General features: G+C 40.1%; 1 protein-coding gene across 3 annotated transcripts; it reads left to right on the forward strand.

Annotated features, from left to right (window-relative positions):
• Positions 1–2,195: 2,195 nt before the first annotated feature.
• On the forward strand, positions 2,196–18,136 carry usp40 (ubiquitin specific peptidase 40). 3 transcript variants are annotated; one of them, XM_037746453.1, is made up of 31 exons: positions 2,196–2,851; positions 4,316–4,383; positions 5,142–5,255; positions 6,807–6,971; positions 7,094–7,240; positions 7,451–7,594; positions 7,756–7,884; positions 8,159–8,275; positions 8,393–8,500; positions 8,641–8,841; positions 9,017–9,155; positions 9,395–9,476; positions 9,890–10,061; positions 10,149–10,233; positions 10,323–10,393; positions 10,481–10,890; positions 10,967–11,117; positions 11,233–11,293; positions 12,423–12,476; positions 12,710–12,798; positions 12,990–13,076; positions 13,172–13,208; positions 13,408–13,472; positions 13,817–13,891; positions 13,983–14,213; positions 14,468–14,586; positions 15,018–15,083; positions 15,199–15,409; positions 15,737–15,847; positions 15,942–16,036; positions 16,293–18,136. In XM_037746453.1, the coding sequence occupies exons 1-31, from the start codon at positions 2,650–2,652 to the stop codon at positions 16,399–16,401; spliced, it is 3,915 nt and encodes a 1,304-aa protein (XP_037602381.1). In that variant the 5' UTR covers positions 2,196–2,649; the 3' UTR covers positions 16,402–18,136. The 3 variants fall into 3 exon arrangements, with proteins under 3 accessions (XP_037602381.1, XP_037602383.1, XP_037602382.1); XM_037746455.1 differs by having other exon boundaries at positions 2,650–2,851; positions 15,752–15,847; XM_037746454.1 differs by having other exon boundaries at positions 2,650–2,851; positions 9,020–9,155.
• The last annotated feature ends 1,776 nt before the right edge of the window (positions 18,137–19,912 follow it).

Raw genomic sequence — 19,912 nt, forward strand, 5'->3', positions numbered from 1 at the left:
GCAATGCCACTTTTGTCATGTCATCAGATGGTTTCCTTAATACATGTCCAAGCCATCTCCATCTTCTTCTTATCAATATTGTTTCCATGTCCAAGCACCCTGTTGTTTTGTGTAGTTCATGGTTTGTGATCTTCCTATAGGCCAGAATATCCTCATGTCCTTTCTGAGGCGGGTATTGTGAAAGCTGGAAAGCTTGCCTATATGTCTCTTTCAGTCATTCTCCAGCACTCAGCACCATATAGAAGTACAGATAGTACACAGCTGTTGTATAACTTTATCTTGGTGTTTCTAGTTATGTGTTGACTTCCAGATGTTTCCAAGTCTTGAGAAATGCTGTCCTTGCTTTTCCTAATATGGCCATAATGTCTTGGTCAGCTCCACCATCTGATTTTACCTGATGTTAAAGGTCCCATATTATAAAAAAGGGAGATTTTCATGTTTTTTTTTATGATAAAGCAGGCTTAAGTCCTATATAAATACTGTGAAAGTATCGAAACACTCAGTCCACAGGGAAATTCATACAGCCCGTATTCAGAAACTCTGCATTTGAAACAAGCTGTCAGAATTTCTGCCCATTCGTGATGTCACGAATATACAATATTTAGATCCTTGACACAATTTTAAACATTCTAAATGTGTCCCAGTTTATTCCTGGTTGCAGTGTGTTTGTGAATGACATCAGCTGACAGGAAGTACACATGGACCCAAGCTGTTGACTAGCAATGTTAATGCAATTCTGTTGCAATTCCGTCAAAATGCGCTAAAACGGAGCGTTTCAGACAGAGGGTGAATACAGGTATATTCAGGTCGACAATATGAGAAAAATAAAGGGTTTTTTTAACATTAAAGGGACTATTTGTAACTTTCAGAAATGCTTGTTAACAGCGACACCTGTGGCCGTGAAGTCAACGAAAGTCAGCGTCGGGCTCGCACTTGCTCGCTCTAAATAGACATGAACGAGCATCGCTTAAAACAGTGAGGCGACACACGTCAGCTAAAACCACAATACCACTCTATATTTCACCTGCTTGGCAGTAATGTTAGCTGACCAGACGAAGATCTCTCCATGAATCAATGCTGGCTTTTCCTGCTTTTCATTCCTGAGCAGGAAAAGCGGGTCGGTGCCGTGGCTGAGCAGGAAGAGAAACGTTACCGTCTCCGACCGGGTGCCGCTGATAACGTTTCTCTCTGCAGAGCCCCGTCACTTCACAAGACACGGAAAACCTCTGTTGGTCTGGAGGAGCTGCAGCATTTATTTCTGCACAAACGTCCACTGTACATTCACTAAATATTCTCAGAGCTACTCTTCTGCAGTGTGGAGTGAGCGCGTGTTCACGACTAGAGGTGGAGCGAGACAGCGAGAACGCGCACACGGTGTCTGAGTGAAGGCAAGCAGGCAGCGGAGGAGAGGCTCCGGCCACACACGAGCGCGCATGTGTCCCGACCCGGTACATTTATACACTTAAAAAGTTACAAACAGTCCCTTTAAAGCATGTAAACATGTTCTAATAGAAACACAAAATACTATATATTATTGTGTTTGTGAAAATAGGAAAACCCAATGAACATATTAGTGGAAAAAAAACCAAAAAAAAAAACACCAACAGTTGTGGAGTGGTATAAACTGATATTTGAGCTAATATCAATGGAATATCTAACATACAGATTTAAATGTAAAATGGGTGATTTCTTTAAGACTTGGACATCCTTATTTAAATATGTTGTTGAAAAAACTTGAACTAAAGGGTCTGATAGATTGCAATATTGAAAATTCGCCAAAGGGCCATTTTTGGGTCGTAGGGCGAGATATTTATTTGTTGACTTATTTATTTTGTTATGTTTTTTTATTTTCTTAAAATGTTTTGTTGCATCAGTGTCGACTGCGATAAATTGTAACGGACTGAGCGCCTCCTTATCCCTATACATATACATACATAGATGCTTTGATTTTTCAAATACATATGTGATTGTGTACAATCATCTCTTTGAGTATATTAGGTGCTATGTATACTGTGTGTTAGGGATCTAAATCTGGTGTTTAGTTATTGTGACCAATGTGTGCTGATTTATTGTTGGTTTTGTCGGTGTTTGTGTTTAAAAGCATGAAACACAAAATACAAGTATGAACCTGAAAATGAGCATAATATGGGACCTTTAAGTGTTGATACTACAAGTCCCATAATGCACCACTCCGTTCTCTGCTCTGCCAAGAAGAAACATGGCTGCCTACTGTTCACCGACGGTGTTTCTATTTACGTTTGGTTTGTTATCTGTTTTAAGACAGACAGAGGAAGAAAGAGTCGGTGTGAGAGGCTACATTGTGTAACGAGTCAGTTGAATGAGTCGTTAAAGTTTACTGTGAGAAGAAGAAGACAGTTTTACAGTCGTAGTAGCTGTCAAGCTGCTCATCAGGCTGTGCTTGATTAGCAGTTTTTAGCATTGCTAAGCAACACAACTGAGTCCATCGCATATATATCCGGTAATAGTCGCTATGTTCAGCCCCGTGAAGTCTTCTTATTTCAGAGTCAGCCCGGCCATTGTCAACAGAGAGCTCGGCAAGACCAAGATGAGATAGCAAGAGGGCATATCAGAGTGATTTGAACTAGGAGGCCACAGCATACAATACAGAATAAATCACTCAAACGCAGCATGTTTGGGAATCTTTTTGAGGAAGAGGAGGAGGAGGAAGGCTTCTCTTCGACTTCTTCCTCCAGAGTTGCAAAGGGAAAGGGGGGAAATGAGCCACCTCCACCCAGAGGAAGAAGCAATCTGTGCGGCATCAAGAACCAGGGAGGCACCTGCTACCTCAACTCTCTGCTCCAGACCCTGCTGTTCACACCAGAGTTCAGGGGTAAGGACACATCACAACACCTTTAGAGCAGCGGTCAGCAACCTTTACTATCAAAAGAGACATTTTAGGTAAAAAAAAAAGAGAAGAAAAATCTGTCTGGAGCCACAAAACATTTGCAGTGAGGTATGGGGCCACATTGAGGGGGGAAAAAAAATCTGAGATTTCAAGAAATAAGTCATAATATTACTAGAATAAAGTCATAACTTTACGAGAAAAAGAGTCGTAATATTACTAGAATAAAGTCATAACTTTACGAGAAAAAAGTCGTAATATTACCAGAATAAAGTCATTACTTTACGAGAAAAAAGTCGTACTATTACGAGAATAAAATCATAACTTTACTAGAAACAAATTGTAATATCACGAGAATAAAGTCATAACTTTACGAGAAAAAAGTCGTAATATCACGAGAATAATCTCAGAACTTTACGAGAAAAAAAAGTCGTAACATTACGAGAATAACCTCATAACTTTACGAGAAAAAAAGTTGTAATATTATGAGAATAATCTCAGAACTTTATTAGAAAAAGTCGTAATATTACGAGAATAAAGTCATAACTTTACGAGAAAAAAGTCGTGATATCACGAGAATAATCTCATAACTTTACGAGAAAAAAGTCGTAATATTACGAGAAAAAAGTCATAATATTACTAGAATAAAGTCATAACTTTACGAGAAAAAAACTCGTAATATTACGAGAATAAATTCACAACTTTACGAGAAAAAAAGTCGTGATTTTACCAGAATAAAGTCATAACTTTACGAGAAAAAACTTGTAATATTACGAGAATAAAGTCATAACTTTACGAGAAAAAAGTCGTAATATTACGAGAATAAAGTCATAACTTTACAAGAAAAAAAGTCATATCACGAGATTAAAGTCATAAGTTTACTAGAAAAAAAGTCTTAATATCACGAGATTAAAGTCATAACTTTACAAGAAAAAACTCGTAATATTACGAGAATAAATTCACAACTTTACGAGAAAAAAAGTCGTGATTTTACCAGAATAAAGTCATAACTTTACGAGAATAAAGTCATAACTTTACGAGAAAAAAAGAAAATAACTTGTAAAATTACTACTACTATACTACTATACATATATATATATATATATATACTAATATTATGACTTTATTATCATAATATTACGACTTTTTTCTCGAAATCGCAGATTTATTTTATTTTCCTCAATGTGGCCCTAATACTCCGTTGACCATCGTACCATAGACCTACAGCAATGATAAATAAAAATGAATATGTAAACAAAAAAAACGTTATTCATTTCCACAAATCTTTAAATAAAAATCCACAGGGAGCCACTGGAGAGGGGCTAAAGAGCCGCATGTGGCTCCGGAGCCGCAGGTTGCAGACCCCTGCCTTAGAGATTGAGGCACACTGGTGCAGTACAACAACAACCAGAGGTCATGTAATTTACTTATTCATTGTTTGTGTCTTTACAGAGGAGCTGTTTAGTTTGGGGGCAGATGAATTAGGATGCCTGGAAGACAAAGAGAAACCAGGGGCCAAAGTAAGTGTTGCAAAGTGCCTGTAGCTGTATAGATACATAAACTTTATTGATCCCAATAATTGGGATATTCTTGTGTTACAGCAGCAGGTTATCCAGACAGTGCGCAGGAACAGTGAATATACATATCAACACTAAAGATAATATATATAGTATACACAATATAAAGAATATATCAGAATACACTATAAATATATCAGACTACTACAGCTAGCATAGAAAATATCAAATATGAATATAGAATAACAATTACATACTATATACAATAGCAAAGTGTGCAATTACATAAGATAAGATAAGATATTCCTTTATTAATCCCGCAGTGGGGAAATTTGCAGTGTACAGCAGCAAAGGGGATAGTGCAAAAAACAAGATGCATCAGCTAACACAGTAAAAAAAAAAGAGCTAAACAAAGTGTAACAAAATATGAACCATTTAAATAGAAGGAAGTATAAAAATAGGAGCAATATATACAGTATTGACAATAAACAGACTGTTTGCACAAATGGAAAATGATATTGCACAGTGAGAATGAAATGAAATTCCACCTGAAAATATTGCACAGTATGAATTACACGTGAGTAGTAATAATGATAATGATATTGCAAAGTCATTATACAGTATAGTGCAGTTATTGTCAGTTTTTGGAGTGTAAGTGTACGTGGTCTACTGGGAGCATACTATATATAAAAAAGTATCCACAGATGTAATGTCTTTGTGTATTTCTGAATTGTAATAAGGTGTTTCTTTCTTCTCCCCAGGTCAGAGTGATCCCACTGGAGCTACAGAGACTGTTTGCCAGTCTGCTGCTGGTGGACCAGCAGAGCGCCTCCACTGCCGACCTCACCGAGAGCTTCGGCTGGAACAGCAGCGAGGTCTGTGTCCATTATCTTTGTCAGTGGAAAGGAGAAAGAGGGACTCAGGTTACACTTCTCATTTAAGTGATTGATTTACCTTCCAGTCATACCGGGAAATGCATGCTTAAATTGAATTAAAACTGGTTTTCAAATCGTGGTCAGGTCAGGCCAGCAACCTGTGTTTGCATTTTATCTGGCGGCATTCCAGCTGCAGTCATGCAAAAATAAAAACACGAAGAGGGAAAACAGAAACAAATATTCACAGAATTTGCCACAGGACATGCATAACCACCTTTTCCAGGTCAAGACTGTACATGCAGTGATGTGATTAAACAGGAGCCAGAGCTAAAGCTAATCAAAATGGAAAGTGTAACTAGGCTTGGGGACATGGGGAGTGGCTATGCACATAATAGACAAAAATGTTGAAGAGTTGCTCTGTGTAAATGATGGCTTAAGAGTGACATGCTGCTTACTACCAGTTAGAGAGAGGTTTTAAAAATATATAGTGTATCCATAATGATAACGTGATGCAATTAGATAAAGTCAATAGGCATTCTAAATCCACTTGTATTTTGAGTGTTCTGTTTATAGACGCCATTGTCCCACAATGCATCGCTCAAAAGAAATTAAGAAGCTACTAACAGCTAGAGGGAAAAGGTTGTGTCTAGAACAGGGCTTCTCAAACTCAAAATTGCATTTGGACTCAACTTGACAGCATTTATACTTTTCAAGTAATTGATTTCAAAATCTGTCAGAAATGCAAGACTGGCATAGTCCTAACAACTCCGGACGTTTTGACTTTTAAATAATTAAAAATAATGAACCTGTTGCCGTTTGTCACAATCATATCAGAGTTTCTATTGGCCCAAAGCTAATGTGGGTGGGAGTAAAGGACACAATATGCTTGTTTTATTGGTGTAAATGGTCCCCATCTGTAGATATGCACTTTTTAATGATACAGTACAATTTTATAATTTATAGAAAATTATTTTGCGGAACCCCTGGCAGAGTGCTACGGACCCCACTTTGAGAATCCCTCGTCTAGATGGTAACCTGCAAATTACGAAACTTGCAAAAACTCTTCACAAGACTCGCTGACCTATCCTAACCTTAACTATTCAATGTCAATGCCTTATCTTAACCATTCAATGTCAATGCCTTATCTTAACCATTCAATGTCAATGCCTAATCTTAACCATTCAATGTCAATGTCTAATCTTAACCATTCGAGGTCAATGCCTAACCTTAACTCTTCAATGTCAAGGCCTGACTGTAACCATCTCATGAGAGTTTCACAATTTGCGTCTTACCTTCTAGCCACGACCGGAAAAAAACACTGAACTGTTTTGCTTTTTCAGTGAAGTTTGACATTCATCGGTGCAAGTCTTGTCTAATTTCCTGTTTGTATTAAACAGTGAAGTACGTTGAGCTCTTCAATAATAACCAAAACCAATACACTATGAAAAGAGTAATATAGTTATGTACTGTATACTATTAGTTCATTGGATGGAACTGGGACACAGCGGATGTCTTATAATTTGATCCTTTTTGTGTGTTTTCCTCTCTCAGGGAACCAATCAGCATGATGTGCAGGAGCTGAACAGGATTCTGTTCAGTGCGTTGGAGCACTCTCTTGTGGGCACCACTGGTAGTACTTTTATCCACCAGCTGTATCATGGGACCATTGTGAACAGCATTGTCTGCAAGGAGTGTGGTAACGTCAGCCAGAGACAGGTGTGTCCATGTGTACAGGGTTTCTCTGCCTCTGTGACATGGCTTAATAAGTCTCTAGATAATAAGTCTACTAAATGCTAAACTGACTAATTAACCAGTTCTGTTTTTTGGGCCTTCTTTAGGAGGACTTCCTGGACCTGACGGCGTGTGTTTGTGGCGTGTCTAGCCTGGAGGAGGCTTTGTGGAACATGTTTGTGGAGGAGGAGTTGTTTGAGGGCAATAACCTGTACCGCTGTGCACAGTGTGACAGGCTGGTCACTGCTGCCAAGGTCAGTGCCAGCTTTTAGACTGTCAACACAATAACAAAGGCTATAATACAGTGATGTTGAAATTCTCCTTTCCCCCCCCCCCCTTTTTCCCCTTAAAACTAAACATGTTAAATACTTCTTTGTATTCACATTTTTTTCTTGTTTACATAAAAAATATATAATTTATTTCGCTCTTTCTCACCTTCCTTTACTTATTTTGCTATTATTCAGTCTGCCAAGCTGAAGAAGCTTCCTCCATTCATGACCATGTCGCTGTTGAGATTCAGCTTTGACTTTGCCAAATGTGAGCGATACAAGGAGACGGGACGCTACAGTTTTCCCTTAACCATCAACCTACGGCCATTTTGTGAAGAGGTACATGAGAGATTTCTAAGATCAGGCACATTTAACATGACTTTTCTTAATCGTTGTTGTTTTTTTTCCTTTTTCTTGATTTCCAAGCATACGCTTATCTTCATCCAGGAAGGCTTAAATACACTGAGATGTCTTGACTACCATGTGTTCCTCCCTTACAGACTGATGGAGAGGACTCTGATTACTGCTACGAGCTGTCCTCTGTGATCATCCATAAAGGCGGCTGCTATGGTGGCCATTACCATGTTTATATCAGGGACATTGACCAGCTTGGCCAATGGGAGCCGCCGGTAAGAAAAACAGAAGAGCAAACAGGAAAATAATATGTATTAATATGTGCTTTATTAAATGTAAGAGTTCATAAGAATATGAGATTACAGTAGTGGCTAATGATTAACTGCTCATTCCCCATAAAATTACTGTTAAAAATGGCTAACTAATACTCAGATTGGCAGATTATCCGGACGTGAATTACTATCAGCAATTCAAAAACAGTTTAGCAAAATCTGTAATCTTTTGAATGTGTGCATTAGGAAAGGCATCACCTCTGTGTTTTATTGTCAGGAAGAGGATTGCAAACCCAAGACTCAGAAGAAAGTCAAGGAGGAGGTCAAGCAAATGTGTGAGCCAAAACTACAAGAGGATGATCCTTTGTCTGTCATCACTGTTATTATTGCCCAGGTAAAGTGACCACGAATCTAAGAGTCTGAATTTTGTGTAATTCATATTTTTTTCCATTGTTGGGTCAATAGTACAGCCAGTTAATTAATTAGGTGCTGTTCATATCTTGACCTCTAGGAGCCATCAAAGAGCATCCTGTCGGACCAGCTGGGACAGAAAATCATGGATAAGATTGGTTCATCTTGGAGCAAAAAGTTCAGAAAACACTATGGTCCCATAGGAAAGGTATTTTTGGTTTCTTTGTTTCTATGATTAGTTTATGTTTTCTTTAAATCTTTAATGATTGCTGGTGGCCTTTGAGGCCCATACCAATACATATCTATACCAATGATTGTTGTTTCTTTGCTTTTTCTCTTCTGGTGTAGTTCCTGCAGTCCCACAGTGATGTTTTCATGTTGGTGTCCAGTGGTACTCGAGTGGCACTGAAGGCCAACCCGCCAAGCCCCGTGACTGAGCCCCCCGGCCCAGCAGAGCAGACCACTAACTCTGATCCTTCAACACCTTCAGACCCCGGAGCTGCTGACCAACAGCCAGGACTAGACCAGAAGCCACAGTCTGAACAAAAGGTATTAGAGCAACAGTCATGTTTTTAGCAAGAGTTCAAGGTCTGAAATGACGCTGAGAAGACTTTTGAAGGAGAAAAATACACCTACTAAATTGTGTTTTTCGTCCAGGTTCCTGGTGGACATCTCGTGATTACTTTGATGCCTGTTTCTCACGGTATTTCTTCCTGTCTGTCAGCAGGGTAGCCACTGGTTTGACCTTAACGACTCCACGGTGACCTCCATCAGGGAGTCTGACATAGAGAAGCAGTTCCAGGGCAAAGAGAGCGCATACATGCTGTTCTACAGAAAAACACAGCTGCACAGGCCCAGTGAAGGTAACGGACACCATGTTTAACATTTGTATTAGAAAAGAGAATCGGAGAAAGAGAGAAGAAAAGGTTAGGCAGGGTAAATTGAAATTGGGGTAATTTGATTCAATGAAACAATAAATCGGTTAATCCTTGATTTAATTTTAATAATTTATTGAGTTTTGTCATCAAGTACACAAAAGATGAAGAAATTAGATGACTAATATATATCTATTAAAATATGTTTTGTGTTTCTACATTTGCAGCTCTGAACAATCCTCAATATAAAGTTCCTCTTAACCTCATCCAGATGGCTCAGGAGGAGAACATCAAAGTGCAGAAAATGCGGTACAGAAAACCCCCCACATATTACACCATTATCATATGACACTTTTAAGCTGTTTAGTAGGTTCAAAGATTGAAAAGTATGTTATTTAAAAAGTGTGTGCACGAAGACGATCAACTGCTCAGTACCGGACGTTAAAATGGCATTACATTTGGTGAAGAGCGCATTATGACTTGTTTAGGACTCGAAACTCAAAGTTTGGGGCTTGAGTGCAAAGACGAGAGTGACTTGTGACTTGCAAAATAATGACTTGGTCTCACCTCTGATTGGTTCTGACTTATGATTGTGACATTTCAGTGGTAGCTAAAATTCCTAAATCAGCGAGGATCAACACCTAGAAAAAAAGAAGAAAGTTAAGTGAAAATAGTTTTCTTACACAAATTATTAATATCAGTCAACATTGTTTCTGTTACAGCGAGGAGTTTGAAGCCACTAATAACACCGTGGAGCTGCGTCTCCACCTGGCACCCTCTTATAGGCTAGAAAATGGAGCCCTGCAACCAAACAGCAAAGAGCAGAACGGGAGCACCACTCTGAGTTTTGACCGTAGAAAGACTGTGGGAGATCTTCGCTTAGCTATTTATCAGGTAATTTCATTCCCAAACACAGTAGCTGTTTTAAAACGCTGAAAAGAATGATACAAATAACCTGTTTTTGTGTATCTGTTTATATAGATGCAGGAACTCTGGGAAGGGGATATGGCTCTGACTGTGGCCAGGAGTCTTCCTGCAGGTCTTCACCTCTACAATACTGTCACAGGTGAGATGCTTAAATGCAAAATACCTCAAGAAGGTAGAAGGAGATTTACAAATTTCGTAACTACATTCTGGTTGCGGTTCTCTTTGCAGATGACAGTGTCTCCCTGTACAGTGCAGGCATTTGTACAAACTCTGACCTGTTTGTGTGGAACGGCAGAGAGGTGCGTACAATCACAATATGTTTTGATAACCATGCTCCCTTGACAAGATCCCAAGGCCAACTTGTGCACTGGTTTTTATCTCTTCAGGTGTGTGGTGCGACTGTTCTAATTGGAGCTGAGTTTGAGCCGGTGCTGCTGAATGTAGTCCGTCCCTTTTTGGGGGAAGATGGGGATCAGGAGGTGGAGGATGGGGCGGAGTGTGAGGATGGAAGAGGAGATTTTGAAAATGGGGGGCCGGGGCTTAAAAGGGAGGCCAGAGGGTTTGCAGGTGCTGCGACTCTCTGCGAGGTGAGGGAAGCACTGGGGGAGCCTGAGGAGAGTCTGCTGTGCCAAGAGCATAAGGGAGGAAAGAGGGGAGAGCAGGGGGCAGCAGAGGGAGGAGGGGCAAGCGGATGGAGGGTGTTCCCCCCCGATGACATGCAACGGACGCTCAAAGAGCTGTCGCTGAAAGACGGAGACGCGCTGTTGGTGCTGGAGCCACAGTCCTTCGACAGCAGGTACAATCCTCTGCAATGTGTCTGTGTTGTTTCCTTTAGGTGTGTGTTTTACAACTGTCTTCTTAACTTTGCTCAGCGTGTTCACTCTAAACGGAGATGTTGTCACTGTGACTACCCCGTCTGACTGCCGCTGGCTCCAGGTGGAGTTTCGACCACATGGAGGAGGAGGAGACGGGGAGCAAGAAGAGGAGAGGAGGAAGATCAAGGTTCCAGCTACAGGAAATATGGTCAGTAATTTTTTTAACTGCTCTGCTCTGGTAGTTGTCCTCTTTATCTCTCCATTTAAGCATCACATTGTTCCTTCTAAAAGTAATTTAGTTGTTTAATGTGTCACTCTTACAGCTGCTGTGTGAGGTGAAACAGAGGGCCACAGAGGAGCTGCAGCTACAGGAGCAACCCCCAGGCAAGATGCTCTGTGCTAAACATAGCTGTGTCTGCAAGGGATTTCCTGATTCCCACCAAGTCTCACTTAGTATTTGTTTCAATAACGCAGCAACGCAATGCATGCCGCCAATACATTAAAGTTAATTGAAACAATCTATTTTATGTTTATAGAATATGCTTAACAATTTACAAGTGAACATCGTTGAATTAGTAAAAAAAAAAAGAGTTTGCATTAGATGTCCTTTTTAGAGTTTTTTTTCATTTTAGGGTAATGAAGTAAACAGAAAATATCCAAAATATCTCTTACAAAATGTAAAATCACAGGCCATTAATGGGACAGTGTGTAACATTTCGGGGGATCCATTAGCAGAAATTGAATATAATATTCATAACTATATTTTCATTAGTGTATAATCACCTGAAACTAAGAATCGTTTTGTTTTCATTAGCTTAGAATGAGCCCTTCATATCTGCATGGGGAGACAAACCAAACACTGACAAACCAAACACTGGCTGTAGAGAGAGCCTTTCATGTTTTTACCTAAAGGCCACCGTAGTTCTCTGACACGCTTGTGAAACTGTGTTAACGTGAGCTGCAGAGTGCAAAACCGTGGTACCGCCAGCCTCTGTCTGACTTCTGTTGCTCCTAAAGTTGTGGTATTATGTTAAGGATGGCCTCTGAGTGAGGCAAACGGCGTTACCACGGTTTTGCACTCGGCGGCTCATGTTACCACAGTCTTGGAAAGGGAGGAGTGAGCGGAGAGGTACTCAGTTGGTTGCAATTTGCAACCACACCAGTAGATGCTGCCAAATCCTACACACTGTCCCTTTTAAACTGGAACGATTCAAACTAAAGGCCACACTGCTTTAGGTTTTGGATATTGCCAATTTATGATTCATATATGTATTCTCACTATTGGACCAAAGGATCAGAATTTGAATAGGGTTAATATAGAAGATAAATTATAAATATACAATATGCCTTTGATTGCCAAAATCGTCTCTGACCTCCCATGTTTCTTCAATTAATATTTTTATCTCAGCTACTGTTCAGGCAATCTCAAAATGTGTATTTGTGTTTGGATTCTTAAATTCTTACATAAATATACATTCTTAAATCAGCTGTTGTTTTTTGTCTCACTGACCAGGTGCACAGTGCTGTCTGAGACAGATGGACTGCACAGGGAAACTCCTTCCTCCAGGTACTGTCATTTGTTACCCGGGGGTGATTTTTAATGGTACAGATAACTTAGAGCTGGAAATTCCCCTCATTTTAACAAAATATTAAGATAGGCATTCCTTTACACTGCCCCTCATAAAATGTTTAAAAGGTACTCCCCCTGCTTGTAATTTTTCTTCTCATCATCTGTCTTTGAAGTTTTGGAACACATTTACTGAGTGCACTTGTGTTGTCTTTCCCTGGTTAACCTGACAGTGTGTGAGGAGTTGAGTGTTCGGGATGCAGGGGTGCGACTCATGACCACACTAACTCTCTGTCCAGGAAAAGCCCCCAAGGCATCACAGGTGTGTCTTTTATTTGAAATCTTCAATAAATCCTTTGTACCTGCAGCTGCACAGGTGGATGTTACAGACCCTTTAAGTACTAGTAAACCTATCCTATCCTACATTTAAAAATAAATTGAGATGAAGAGTTAGGAGCGTTTTAAAATGCTTGATTGATGTTGTTGATGTGAGATTTTCTATTTGCTTTGCAGCTTTTCCTGCCCTTCTCTGTGGGCACGGCGCCCTCTGCTGGCATGGAGATGGACATAATTGTGGAGAAAACTTGTACTGTCAAAGAGGTGAGGAAACTTATTTTGCAAAACATTCATTATGCGCTTATGTTACATGTATGTGTACTTTTAAAAATGATTATCTTTTGATTGTTTTATTGCAGTGTCTAAAGGCAATGCTGGATGCTGTTGGACTTGATGGTAAAACTACAGTTTTTTTCCAGTTGTTTTCCTATTGTACTGTATGCAACTTGTTTGTGCTGCATGTAGACTCAGCTATTGTACATTGAGTGTTGCTTTTTAAGATTATCTCTGCTTTTGTAAGACTGTAATTAAACATTTTTTGTAGACCTTTGATGCAATATCAGGTTGTTAATGTCGTTTAAATGTGTGTTTGCAGGCACCTGTTGGCACTTAAGGAGGCTCGATTGGTGTGAGGAGGTTGGAGAGCCAATTATGGATGAGGTGAGTGGCTGACAATATGTCATACCTAACTCAAACAGTGTTTGCAGATGTCAGATGGATGTTTTCTTGTTTGCGCTTTTTACATTTCATATTGGGTGTACATTTTCACGTATGATATTTAGCACCAGGCAAAATTCATTGTGAGAATATTGTCTGAAAGCAAACTGTGAATGAAAACTTGTATATAACCAAAAGCAGATATGTACGAGAGGATAAAACCCACTCACATGACACCAAAACCTTTAGTAGTGTTTGAAATAATTTGACCAACTTCTGCCATATATTTGACAGAAATATATGTCTACTGTCCCATTTAAAAAAAAACAACAACCTTATATCCTCAGGATGCTTCTCTGTCAGAGCTGAAGATTAACAATGGAGAGACATTAGTCGTCACAGAAGGACAACTTCCTCCGAAGGTACTTAAATATTTTTATGTTGTCGGGAGATTCATTATATACTATAACTTTACCTCTCTCTTTAGCCTCTGCTGTCTTTTTTTTTTGTCAGGGTTTTCTCAAGTTATCTATGTGGCTGTATCTGGCTCCCCAAAACAACTCAGCAGCGGTTTCCATGGATTTTAACCACACTAACAACGGCCACACTGAGGAGCAAATGCTGGAGGTTGCGGCTGCAAGTGAAAGCTACTCACCTCCTCTGTGTGCCGGCAACATAGATCTGATAAGTGCAGGACAGGTGGAGATATCAGACGAGGCCACCCTGGAGGATCTCAAGACTCAGGTAGCGCATGAAGGTTATGAGTATATCGCAAAGCAGGAGTTGATAGCCGTTTGTACTAGTGAGGTAATCCTCATGGATTGTAGTGGTTTTCATTACTTAGGACCCAGAGAACTGTCTTTTTCCAGTCCTACCATTTATAGAAGACTTATAAATCAGGCCATGCAAAGTGCAAGTGTACTGTATGTGATTTTGATGCCTTTTTTCTAACCAAATGCAAACCTCTTGCTCTGCTTTATTATCTACTTCTGTATCAGGTGTTGACACTGCCTGCACTTCAGGAAGTGTGTGTGCCGACCACTGCGTTCATGCGTGTGTGGCAGCTTGAGGGACGGAGGCTGGCGCGTGTCCTCAGAGGACAACATCTCACACTCAAGTATGGACACTTTCCTGTCACAGCGTTTATTACCTCCGCCAAGGCCGAAGTCCTAGGAAGGAGGTTATGTTTTCACCGGCATTGGTTTATTGGTTTGTCCGTTTGAAGGATTACTCAAAAAGTCTGCGATGGATTTGAATACATTGTTTGGAGGGGTGGGGTGTGGCACAATGAACAATCCATTAGATTTTGGTGGCAATCCAGATCATGATCCAGCTTCGGGAATTTGTTTTAATAATTCCGCTCAGCCTGTGCATTTACACCATTAACCACAGAGGGGCAGCGACGTACATGAAACCTGCCTTGGCGGAGGTCTGCTCTCTCCGAGTACACTTCTGGTTTGAAATGTGATGACCACCAGTTTCTATTTATTATCTCTATTATTATTATACACATGAACCACATTTTCTGTTTGGCTTCCTCCTGATCAGGAAACTGAAGCTGTCCAGTGGTATAGACCTTTGTGTGCAACAGCTACTAAAAGAAGAAGATCTTGGGTAAAGTTTGGGCTCTCACCAGTTTTCTGCTTTATGTGGCATCCCTCCATTTCCAATACGTGCATTTCCCTTATTTTAAGGTTAGTTAAATTCTTCATGTCCTTCTGTTCCCAAGTCCTAAAGATGTGATGCTGAATGTTAAAATGGGAGTACCAGGGGAGAGGGGTTACTACCCTCCAGAGGAACTGGTTTGGGATGCAGCCCGTGACTCTTCTCCTCGGTCTCTACGCACTTGTCTGGCTGCACACTACGGCCTCTCCCCCGACTCTCTGCTGTTGGCCAAACACCAGCCGGACAAACAGACCTGGGAGGAAATCTCAAACTGGGTGAGATTAGAAGAAAGTCATTTCTTGAGAAGGAACCTGTTTTAGGTGTTTGGGGCAATCCATATGTATAGTTCCAGTCTCTTAATCAATAGAAAAGTTGGTAGAGGACATAGTAAAGCTTCAGAGCATTTTGGAAGAAATGTTGACTGCATGTAATGTAGCAAAGAGTGGCTGATATAGTCAGTCGACCTTGATCACTCAGTTCATCATTTTATCAGAAACTTGTGGCATTTTTATTTCATAAGCAAAGAAAAGATCCCAAAATCTCAGTATTCATGTATGTGTTGCTAATTAATCGTCACATTGTCAGTGAATAAAATGTCATAGGACTTTTACGTACAGAGCCAGCAGTTTTCCAAAAAGAAAAAGAAGCGAAAGGCGGAATCACTACTGGGAGCACCATTTCACCTCAAAGATGGCGACACAATCGGCATCAAGGTATTGATAAAACCCTGTTTGTTTTAAAAAATTTAGTCCATTTTGGTTTGATTTGTTTGAGAAACACTGAAACCCTTCTTGATATTTTTCCCAGAATCTTTTGATTGATAACAACAGGGATTTCCTCACCCTGGAGGACGAATGGGGCCAGCAGAGGCTCAGAGAGCAGGCAGAGCAACGCAGGAAAGGGTGGGAGACTCCTTTACTTTGACACATGCAGCTGCAGGAAAATATGCTTGTTCCTTGGTGTAACAATTATGATCAAGGCTTTACAGATGTTATAGCTGGAACTGACTATACAGTATATATTATTATTATTTGGCAATGTAACTGCAGTGATTAGTACTATAGCTGTAATACTACGACACCGTCAATTATTTCTGATTATGCTTCATGTTATTCAACATCCTTTTGTAATTTGTTTTTTACCCTTGCTTCTTTTCAGAGGGCAGGCTGCAGGCTCTGATGGTGTCGGACCACAGAAGAAGACTGGACTGACCAAATCCAGGAAACCAGAGGTAGCGCTGTCAATCAACGTTGGGGTATTCAGATAGCACCCTGCTCCCATGGGTGCATGGACAAATCAGAACTACCTATAAAACACACACACACACACAGATGCCATGATGCAATTAGGACAATCCACTTGACGTCAGTCTTGTGCCATTTTTTTCTTTACTGTATTTCTCCGCAAATCTTTTAAAACTGCCTGAAATGGATCTCTTTTGTTGACGGGAATAGAAGGAATTTCCTTTTGGAAATTTGATTTGCTGTTTTGTAACAACTGACCGTAATTTGCGTTATTTTTATACAATATTACTGGATTCCTTATTAGATGCTGGTCTTGCTTCCTCTCTCTACAAGCTTTCTGAATTACAACCACCACACATGCCCTCTATTTGATTAAATTGCCGTTTTATTTTATTTTCTGAGGCATATTTGAAGACAGTTTGACCTTCAGGAAAACAGATTTCCTGCATGAATCGGTATTTAAGAGAACCAGAGAAAACAGTTTCTACTTCAAGTGTTTTTTTTTTGCTATTGAAGGCTGGCAGTTATAAACTGACTCTTGTGCAAACTGGAGTTTCTATCTCATATACCGTTTTGTATAAACTATAGCAATCAGGGTGAAAACATACTTGTAGCCACCCGCCAGTGGCTGTAAATTGTCAGCACATCAAGCCATTATAGTAGGATATAGTAGGACCACCATCAGGTCTTGTTGTTGCTCATAAGGTGTTTGCAAACCGGTCACTGTGCACCGAGAACAAAAGCGTTTATCTGGATCATGGGCTTGTTTTGGGTTGATAAAAGAGAGGAGAGATAGGCCTTAATGTGGAGAAGCCTCGGTGCAGCTCTGTCCTCCCTACCTCACTCTCTACCTCTCTCATTCTACCTCTGCTGCCACATCTGTTTTCACGCCCCCACATCTGTTAGAATCAACTACGGTTAAAACAGTATTTCAGTAACACATACTTTGATCATTTGGCTCTGTGCATCTCCCACTGAAGGTGTGACATGACACGTTAACTGTTAAAGTGTAGATTGTCAGCCTTTGTTTACTTGTATTCATAGTTGATGAATGGTTCCTTTATTGGACATCCTCTTTAGAGCTGACAAATCAAACAGACTGTCTTCACTTTCACCTCAATCTATCATATACACATTCAAAGGAATGACCGTATGGAGCCAAACATCATTGGGTTATTAACCATCTATGATGCCGGATGAATTTGCTGCTCACTGCTGCTCAAGAAATATACTGTAAAACATTCAAAAATCCTCGCTGCCACTATTTTCCTTCATTATTTCAAAGTAAAGATCCCTGAGTTGCTCCATGAGTTTTCATCGTGGAACATTTAATGTTTCATTTGCATGCACTATATAATATGTGAACTTCAGGGAAGTAAAAAAAATAAAAATAATTCTTATAGATAATTTATTTGAAAAAAAAAGTGACAAAATAATTTTGTTACTGTTTGAGTTGTGATATGTTTTTTTTGGGTGGAAATCTGATTTTGTTATACAATATTTTTTACGCTGCTTGCAGGTTTTGTTTCATGTATTAATCTGGCCTTGATCAGTGCCAAGAATTTGCAAGTAGCTTTTTTTTTTTTTTTTTACAATATACTCAGCAATAGTGAAATTTCACTTATCATTTAATAGTGTTATTGATTACATCTTTGGTGTTATTGATGCTCTACTGTATGACAGTGGACATCTATTTGTATCGTGTCAGATTGTATCTGCAGGAAATATTTTATCAACAATAAAGGTATACAGTAGTAACTGTCAGTCATGTCATGTTAATTAGGCTGAATAATAGGGCTGACCTGAATGCTTCGAAGCTTCGAGCGTTGCCCTAGTATTCGACTTACTATTAATATTCAACATATTAGTTCTTCTCAGATGGTGTGTGGCAGCGGCGCTGTCCCGAACAGTGAAATGGGGGGATGGAGACAGACAGACAGACAGAAAAACATTTCAGTCTTCTGCACTGTGCTGCTCCTCGAAGATTCGAAATACCTTAAAGTATTTCTCATCGAAGCTCTGAAGCCTGAAAAACTGGTATTCGGGACAGCCCTGCTGAATAACCGTTGCATTTATACAGATTCCGACAACTTCTTGGCCGTTCTAGCGGCATGGCTGAATGGCAATGTTGGTTTGGTACAGACAAGTGTAGTTCACATATCATGAATCCTAATGACTTTGGCTATCCCCTGACTTTTCCTGAAGCGCCACCATGGCTGACATTTGTGGTTTTAATCGAAATGTCTGTCTTAGCAACTATATAAATTTATTTTAAAGAATCCATCATAGCAAAGTTAGATTCCAGATAAAGAATGAGAGTAATTTAGCTAAAGAGAAAGTCTTATAGGATTTAGAAATTTATAGGAATACTAAATTATCCTTTTGGAAAAGGTGAACATAGGACTTTGTCAGAGAAATCAAGGATGGGAAGATGGTGGCGGTAAGAATTAAATAACACACATAACCTGATAGTTTATGGATCCATTTGCATCATAAAGTGCTTATGTGAAGCACTTTATAATGCAAATATTGCCCTGTTGTTAAGATATTCAAATACACTTGCCTCGCCTTTGCAATGGTGTAATAACCGATGTTATATGACCCTAATGCACTGCAGATGACATGACTTTTTAAAGGGACTGTTTGTAACTTCTTACACATATAAATCAATCCGGGTCGGTGTCCAATGCGCGCTCGCGTGTGGCTACGCTGTTCACACAAGACTCCAACACAAACTATACAGAAGCACCAAAGTTATATCTAGTGAAACCCGTCTTGCAAAACAGTGTTGGCCGCGGTCGGAGGACGCAGAGGAGACAGTAGCTTTGATCTCCAGGGCCGGAGTCTCTGCTGTACTCTGCTCCTCTGCCAGCCTGCCTTCACTCAGCTCGCTCCACTCTCACGTGCATGCATGAACACAACACACTGCAGAAGAGTAAGTTCAGCTCTGAGAATATCTAGTGAATGTACAGTGGACGTTTGTGCAGAAATAACTGCTGCAGCTCCTCCAGACCAACAGAGGTTTTCCGTGTCTTGTGAAGTGAAGGTGCTCCGCAGCGAGAAACATTATCGTCTCCGACCGGGTGCCTTCACCTCCCCCCTTTTCCATCCGACCGCGGTCGGGAGGCTGAAGCAGGAAAAACCAACACTAGGATCAGCAGTGATTCATGGAGAGACCTTCGTCTGGTCAGCTAACATTACTGCCAAGCAGCTGGAATATAGAGTGATATTGTGGTTTTAGCTGACATGTGTCGCCTCACTGTTTTCAGCGATGCTCGTTCATGTCTATGTAGAGCCCGACGCTGACTTGTGTTGACTTAACGGCCACAGGTGTCGCTGTTAACAAGCATTTCTGATTCTTACAAACAGTCCCTTTAACTAGGGAATCATACTTTTCTCCAATACCATCATCATGTCATACTTTTGACATGTCCAATAATAATTTGTCCAAGTTACGAAGTTCTTATCGGTCTCGGCTTTATTTATTTCTTTACTTTGTGTTTAGCACTAAGTAGCAAATAATAGCAAGCTAAC

The sequence above is a fragment of the Sebastes umbrosus genome, chromosome 16 (assembly GCF_015220745.1).
Source record: "Sebastes umbrosus isolate fSebUmb1 chromosome 16, fSebUmb1.pri, whole genome shotgun sequence".
Taxonomy (NCBI): domain Eukaryota; kingdom Metazoa; phylum Chordata; class Actinopteri; order Perciformes; family Sebastidae; genus Sebastes; species Sebastes umbrosus.

Bases quoted from the DNA above. Each gene is read 5' to 3' on its own strand.
- usp40 (XM_037746453.1), top strand. From the start codon at position 2,650: ATGTTTGGGAATCTTTTTGAGGAAGAGGAGGAGGAGGAAGGCTTCTCT. The intron at 7,241-7,450 runs GTCAGTGCCAGC...GCTATTATTCAG, and splicing joins GGCTGGTCACTGCTGCCAAG to TCTGCCAAGCTGAAGAAGCT. The intron at 10,394-10,480 runs GTGCGTACAATC...TTATCTCTTCAG, and splicing joins TTGTGTGGAACGGCAGAGAG to GTGTGTGGTGCGACTGTTCT.